At 48.4% G+C, this 7,935-nt stretch overlaps 1 protein-coding gene and 1 long non-coding RNA gene across 2 annotated transcripts in view; both read right to left on the bottom strand.

Moving 5' to 3' along the window:
- Window positions 1-500: 500 nt before the first annotated feature.
- The window catches only part of LOC308415022 (G-protein coupled receptor-associated sorting protein 1-like), a 40,523-nt gene continuing 33,088 nt past the window's right edge, over window positions 501-7,935 (bottom strand). The window contains exons 4-5 of the mRNA XM_080910147.1: window positions 4,190-4,262; window positions 501-3,245 (exon numbers count right to left, since the gene is read on the bottom strand). Coding sequence (XP_080766273.1) covers window positions 775-3,245; window positions 4,190-4,262 — 2,544 coding nt within the window. The 3' untranslated portion in view covers window positions 501-774. The remainder of the gene's footprint in view (window positions 3,246-4,189; window positions 4,263-7,935) is intronic.
- LOC308415432 lies at window positions 4,423-6,068 on the bottom strand. The gene is made up of 4 exons (XR_013974888.1): window positions 5,779-6,068; window positions 5,188-5,314; window positions 4,654-4,730; window positions 4,423-4,496 (listed from the first exon to the last, which is right to left on the bottom strand). It is a non-coding gene; the product is annotated as an uncharacterized lncRNA (long non-coding RNA).

Genomic DNA, 7,935 nt, shown 5'->3' with positions numbered 1-7,935 from the left:
TCTTTTTCATTCACCCTTTAGGTAGTATTGAAGCAAAATCTACACCTGAATTGCTAACTGCAGTTCAGGTTACACAGTTACTCAAAATTCACCTTGTCCCAACTTTGCAGCTCTATCACATTTTAAGGTCCTCTCACTTACTTTGCCCACACCATCCAAGCGACTGAAACATATTTTCCTATCACACACGTTTCTTCACATCCCCATGGTTCATTTCCAGGAATGCTTACAGCTCAGTGACTACTTTACCTAGGTCCACCTTCTCTGAAACATTTCTTGAGTACCAAAGCCCACAATAACCTCCCTTCCTAAAATAGGATTTTCTAGTAAGTATGTGTTTGTTCTCATACTAATCGTCTATTTTTTCTTGAATGTGCATAGCGTACCTGCTCCTGAGTTCTAAAGTGAAGAAGGGTCATTTATGCCAATTTTAACATCGAACTTTATTGAAAACACAGACTCAAGCAGAGAACCACAAGTTTAAACAACAAATAGCAGGATAGCTTACTCATATGACTTGGTTCACTGGGAGCTCAACACTAAAAATTATCACAATCTGGACGGTAAGACAAATATCAACAAATGTGTTTTCAGTTCTGATATTCATTTTTGGCATCCACAAATGATCCAGCTCACAACAAAAGTTTGACAAGTTAACATTAGCATTAAAAATATAAGTTACAACACAGAAACAGACTGTGAACACCAATGCACTATTTAGGGCTCTTTGGGAACATAAGGCTGATGAGTGGCAGGTGGTTGATCACACTAAGTTTACTGTCCCTCCTCGGGATCGTTTTGATTGTCTATTTGGATCTGCAGCTGTTTAGCTAGCTCTTCAAATTCATGGAATGCAGAAACAAGCGGCTCAAGACTGAAATCATCATCAATTAAAGACATCGCTCCACTTTTTACAATACTACTGATATTCTGAAACATTTTAATAACAATCTGAATGTTATCATTTGTCTCCTCTATATTAAAGAGACTCACAAATATTGACAGAGCGTTTGCACTGAATAGCTTTTTTGCCACCATAGGATTGTCAGACAAGTTCAACAGCATTTTCAGAACATGAAACTTGGTTCTTGCATCGCCTGTGGTTAATAAGGCGAGAAACCCAGACACGTAATTGGCAATGAGTATGTGATAGTCAGTAGTTATCGTGAGATGTCTAAGCATCCTCATCCCAGTGAGCTGCTCAGGGGAATTCACGCTATGTGAAAGTGTTTCCTCACACACTTGACAAATAAATGTCTCAATCATGTTTAGATTTGGATAAGGTGGAGCCATATGAATCATGTTTTCCAAAAAATTAGTCCTCACTCGGGAGGACGGATAATTCATCAGGGTTTCAATAAGAGAGACAACCCCCGAATCGCGAATGAAATCTCGGGTGAACTGAGAAGCAGTTCTCATGCCCATTGCAATCTTAGATATCTCATGGATAAATGGATCACGAATTCTGTCCATCAGTAAAAGAAGTTCCTCAAACTCCGCAGTACCAATTCTAAGCTCACACTGGATGCAGTTGCAGGACCAATTCTCAGGCTGTGTACTTTCCCTGGCCTTAAGATGCTCCCGAATCTCCTGGACTGACCGGTAAGAGGGATCATACTGAAAAGGGAACTCGGGTTCAGGGAGATCACGCTGAACCACAGGTTCCTGCTCTTCCCCCTCTGCGCCAAGCTCTGCATTCTTGGCTTTTTCCTCAGTAGTTCCAGATGCCCCTTCAGGAATTATAAAGGGTCTTGGGGAAGGGAAGCCAACCCCATGGCAAGGAGGTGTGAATTCAATGGTAACCTCATCCCAGGTTTTGGGCCTGGCTGCTAAATTAAGATCCTCTTCTGGATCTCTGTACCTGCTCTTAGCTGTGTACACAGGAGTGGGATTTGGGTCAAAGCAGGCCTCATCCCTATCCCAAAACCAGGACCCAAATATGGCCTCTTCTTCAGACTCAGGCCTGACCTCATCTCTGGCCACAGCCCCCAAATTGGGCTTTTCTTTGGTCCAGAACATGGGTCCACCAATGGCTCCCTCTTCAGCCCCTGGTTCAGATTCACAGACTGCTGGCACTCCAGTCTCCAAACTAGTCTCCTGTTCTGCCCAGAACCAGGACCCAATAATGACTTCCTCCTCAGACCTGGACTCTTGTTTGACTTTGTCATCATTTTTCACATCATTCTGGTTCTCAGTTTTCAAGGTCTTATTAGGCTCTTCCTTCTCTCGGCGCCTAACTCTATTAGCATTTTCCCCAGGCAAAAGCCACGAGTCTTTATAGAACTCATCTTCATGTTCAAAATAATCCTCTCTCTTTGTCCTGATCTTGGGTCTGACATTTGCCTCATCCCTGCCTCTGGGCCTAAACATGTCATTAGCATTTTCTCTAGCCCAAAAGCAAAATGGATTACCTGCCTCATCCTCAGACCCAGACAAAGAATCAATATAGGGATCTTGTTTGGATCTGGGCTTGGACCTGGCATTATCCTGATGGTTAGCCCTGTGCCTGGACCTAGTGCTCACCTCGTCCCTGGGCCATGATCTGATATTTGTCTCCTCTCGAGCCCAGAAAGAAGACATTGAAGAGGTTTCATCTGCTGACCAAAATCCAGACTCATTAGAGGTCTCCTCCCTGGCTCTGGGCCTGGGATAGCACCAGGAACCCGTATTAGCCTGTTCTCTTGGTCCAAACCAGGGCTCAATTCCAGTCTGACCCTGGGTGCCAGGAAAGGCTTCAGTACCCATATTGGCCAGTTTATCCATAGCCAGACTCTTAGATTTAGTAACAGTTGTAGGTTCAGCACTGACCAGTGGCCATGTAACAGCATTAGGTAAGGGTGCTCTCTGAGCATGTGCCATCGCATCGGCTCCAAATTCGCTCTGGGCCCAAGTCTGGGCATCATCCTTAGGCCTTGCTCCTGGGATTGGCTTGGCCTCAGTCTTAGGGCGAGCACCACCTACTGCCCTGGCATCAGTTTTAGGCCTGGTACCAGGCTTTACTTGGGCCTCAGATCTCGGCCTTGCTCCAGTCATTGACTGGGTTTCAGTTTTAGGCCTTGCCCGAGAAGATTTAGTTTCCGTTTTGGGCCTAGCACCACTTGTTGCTGGAGCCTGAGGCCTGACTTTGGGTCTTACCACCAGAGGAACTTCACTTTCTCCCTCAGCCCCACCCACAACTTCTTCCTGAGGCTTCTTATCAGGCTTGGCCTGAGAACCAGTCTCAACTTCTGCCCCAGTCATGGTTACTAGTAAGAACGCTCAATTAAGAATGCCTATCAAAGCCTCAGTCTCAACAACAGATGTCACGGTATTGTATCTTCCCACTCTGATCCTTTGATTACTCAAGAGATATAGTGAGAAACAGGGGTAAAGGACCAACCAATCCAGTACCAATGAGACTCCTACCCAAGCAGTCTCAGTCAATAACACAGACACAGTGCAGAAGAGGTGAGATCGAGCTGGAGGCCGATGGACGGGTCCTAGGCGGGTGCAGACCTGTCGATTGCACTGGTCAGCAGCAAACTCAGCACCATCAAGCAGCCACTGCGGGTGATCTAGGAGAGAGAAGAATGGGTAAATCAGTCCTATCCAATGGCGCTGTTTCCTGTAGAAGCTTACACAGAGACACTGGGGCACGATGCTGAGTGGAGGAGCTCAGCTATAAAAAATCCCTGTGTTCGTTTGCCTGCTGGGAAACAGGTACAGAGCTGAGGAGAAAGTGCACACACTAGAAATGGAGAGAGGGGACCCTTAAAGCTCACAGGAGTCACTACTCCACCTAGAAGTAAACCCTCTCCCATACCCACCTTCACGGATGTGGTGCAGCTCTCTCCTCTGTTCTGTGTTCAAGTGGTGGGAAGACCAACAGCTGACTGACTGACTGCAGGGAGTCCTACAAGTGCATAAAACAAAATGGAGTCTCAGTGCTTGGGAGATGGGCACAGGCCCCTGAACCCAAACAAACAACAACAAAACCATGCCTGCCTCTGTCTAAAGTTTCTATCCCCCGGTCCCAGCACTGAGGTCTTGTACTGTGGGTCATAGTCTAACTCACACCTACTTCAACATTCTTAGTGTCCCTGAAAAGAAATAGAGGCTGCTGTACTAGTGAGCAAATTAAGTGGACAGTGATCTGACTTGGGATAGAGCAATTGAATTTGTTCTTGCACTGCCCCTGAGTCTCACCAACCTCCAGAGATCTCAGACAGTCGCCTCGAAACCTTCTTTTCTTGCTTGCAGAACCCACCAGCCTTAAGGAAGTCCTGTGGACCAAGACATGAAAAATATGACAATCAGGAAATGATGGCAGCAGCTGTGGGCAGATTAAAGGGACAGTGAGGACATCTTACACCCTCTTGGGGTAGAGCAATCTGAATTTGCCTCCTCAGTGGCTGCCCCTGCACTGCCCCTTAGTCTCACCAACCTCCAGAGATCTCAGACAGTCGCCTTGAAACCTTCTTTTATTGCTTGCAGAACCCACCAGCCTTAAGGCAGGCCTGTGGAGCAAGACATGAAAAATATGACAATCAGGAAATGATGGCAGCAGCTGTGGGCAGATTAAGGGGACAGTGAGGACATCTTACACCCTCTTGGGGTAGAGCAATCTGAATTTGCCTCCTCAGTGGCTGCCCCTGCACTGCCCCTGAGTCTCACCAACTTCCAGAGATCTCAGACAGTCGCCTCGAATCCTTCTTTCCTTCCTTGAAGAGCTGACCAGCCTTAAGGCAGGCCTGTGGACCAAGGATAAGAACCAGATCATGTGACTTTCATCATTTAGGGTCGTGCTGCTGGAACATTCTCGATTTTGTTAGAATGGCTGCAGGGTTCCTGAGGTAACACCCCCTCCTTGATGTCATCCTTATTAGTCCCTTCTGCAATTCCGAAGATGCGCCACTAGGTGGCCATATTTCCTTGCCTTGCGCAGCAAAAAATGGGGGAAGGGCACAGTACATTCTAGAAAGCAGGTTCTGAAGTGGTCCTTGGATTTATGACTCCGTCATCATCCCCACCCCATCTTTTCAGACCCCAGATTTGGGAGGGAGGGGAAAGGCAGTGTGGAAAGTACCTGCAAGGCTGTGAGAAACCAGATTAGGAGCCACTAATGGCTATCCCACCTGTTCTCGCCAGTCACCCCACCCTTTTTGCATCTCCACGCACTGTCTGGCGCCCACTCCCATTACCACACACCTCCAGAAATCCACGCCATTTTCCTGCTCCTCTTTCCTCAAGCCTCTGGTGTACAGATGCTCACTGTGGCCTGTCAGAATATGCCAGACCTACCACGCAGACAGGACACTTTCCATCAAGCAGGAGCCTGTGGGGAGTGACAGCACCCAGGATGCAGGGTACCAGGGCCCCTCTCAGCAACTTAGTAGCCAAGGCCACTCACCACCAAGCTGAGCTGGCTTTCTGCACCTGTACTCATATCCTTGGGCTCCAGGATAGCCATCCCCCTCCCCCACAAGCCCCCACCGCCATTTTTTTCCCGTGGCCACGTACCTCATAAGCTGTGAGGGTCCTGGACTGACACCTGGAGGGAAGCTGTCAGGCTGTTGACTCTGCCAGCCTCCAAACCCTCACACTTTGCCTCTTCAGCCTCCCCCTCCCTGCTCCTGCAGCCAGGCCCGGGTTCCGGATTCCTCCCACCGCCCGGGGTCTGCAGGCACAGCGCTCACTCCAGGGAGCAGCCGCGACCCGGTGGCCTCCACTGGACTGTCAGGGCTGGGCAGCGCTCCGCAGTGCGAGACCGCCCGGAGCCCTCGACACACCCCCACTTGCCTGGCCAGGCGCACGGCCCAGGTCCCCGGGCTCCCCCGCGTCCCTCTCCTGCTCCTGGCTGTTCTCGGGCCTCCTCGGATTCTCTCACTGGGCTCTCACCGCTTTGCGCGCGAGTCGACTGGCAGAGACGTGTCCTGTCCCCACGCCTCTGCACCAAAGGCAGGGGCTGCGCAGACTGCGGCAGGCACAGCTCGCCTGGAGGGTGTCGGGAAGGGGGCGGAGGGATACTGCGCACGAGGCTCGACGCCCCCTCCCGGGCCCACTGTAGTTCCGACTCGGGGTGGGCGGGGCCAGAGACAGCCCCACTCCACTTGGAGGGTTGGGTTGCACCGGTGGGCGTCTGCAGACCCGTGCACCCTAACCAGAGACCACCACCACTTCTATTTTGTGTGTGTGTCACTACCCTGTGTGGGATGGCTGAGGGCTAGAGTGCATGAGGGCCTTGGGGAGAGGGGACTATAGGGAGGAGGAGGTCTGCAGTTGGGGAGCAAGAGGGAGCAGCGGATGGATACTGAGTGGCCCCCAGATTCATTTGGACACAGAAGGAAGCTGGACTGTGCCTACTCACCCTAGCACCCCCTCTCTACTCCCCCCACCCTCCCTCCTTTTCTGACGCCAAAGGAAGAGGAGGGGGCCTGTTATTACTGCAGTCTAAGAGGGGACAGGTGACCTAGCAACAGCCAGCCAGTAGGTTACTGTTGATTCTGTCATGTTTTCTTTACTGGTTCATTCAACCATGAAGAAGAGAATATTTTTTTATCTAAGGGATAAGACATGGTGGTTTCCATTATAACCCCAACCACTGCCTTCTTTCCAAAAGGGAGATAGAGGCAGGGGGGGGGGAAGCAATGGTGGGAGGGAGGGAGAAAAAAAGAGAGAGAGGGAGAGAGGCAGAGACAGAGAAAGACACAGAAGGAGACAGAGAGAGAGACACAGACATTCTAAGTAGCAATACTTTTTGGGTTAAATGGTACCATAGATTCCTGCTGTTCTTATGTTTTACAGCCAAGTGGTGAGACCCATTTTGGGCCTGTTCAGTTTCCTTACGGTTCTCTGAAATCATCTCTTGCCAGTCATGCCCAAGCTCTCCTATTGGACAGTGTGCTAATGCAGGAGCGATCACCTAGCTTGGATCTCAACCACAACTAACTACCTAGGTTCACTGTATCTCTCAGGTAAGGGACCCTCCATGCACCTTTTCCCTCCCAACCCACCCCTGGCTGATTTTGAGTCTTTCCTTTTACCCTACCCACAACATCCCCTATGATCTTCATCCTCTTTTATTTGCTTACTTTGTGAGAAGAACAGGAATGGCATTAAGCACACAGTAAAGCTGTTGTGCTTGCCTATTTAGAAATTCATTTAAACACCTACCCAGTGTTCAGCAAAATAATAGCCCCAAGTCCATAGGCAGGGTATGTGAACATGTATTATTCAGCCAAGGAGAACTGAGGTTTCAGGTGGAACTCCAGTTGTTAATAATGGGATCTAACACACAATTATCTTGGATGAATTTGCCCAATATAACTGCAGGTATTCTAGGTGTGGCATAAGTTCTGTATTTGAAGGAAGCAGCATGGAGTGGGGAGGGGAAACTGGAAAGTCCATAGTTAGCTTTGAAGATGGAAGGACTACAGTAGCCATAGAATGTAATCTGTCTCTAGAAGACAGGATGAAAACCAATGAAGATTCTCCCATAGTAATCTTAGAAGGAAAGGAACTCTTACAAGACCTTTACATTAGTGTCAGTTTTTAAAATAATTTCTAACTTCCCTAATTGTAAAATAATAAATATGCATTATCTTATGCTAGTACATTTATAATACAGTTGCTTCTGTCTCTACACTTCTGTATATCCAAAGAACCCTGGATAGGAAAAGATTTTCTATAACATGTTCTTGACCTGAGGAAACTTGATCTTACCAACATTCTCCAAGTAATGAGCTCAAAGAGCTTCCTTCATAAAATGTACACTGTATTCCATACCTTAAGCCTTTTGAAAGAACAATTTATTATTTTTTATGCATTTGTGTTTTGCATGCAAGTGTGTTTGTGTACCACAGGCTTGCCTGGTACCTGCAGAAGTCGGAAGGACATGGAATGAATCCCTTGTAACTGGAGTTATAGATGATTATGAGCCAAAATCTGGTTGCTGGG

Source organism: Micromys minutus (assembly GCF_963924665.1).
Source record: "Micromys minutus genome assembly, chromosome: X".
NCBI lineage: Eukaryota > Metazoa > Chordata > Mammalia > Rodentia > Muridae > Micromys > Micromys minutus.
This window is presented reverse-complemented; position numbering and strand designations above follow the sequence as displayed.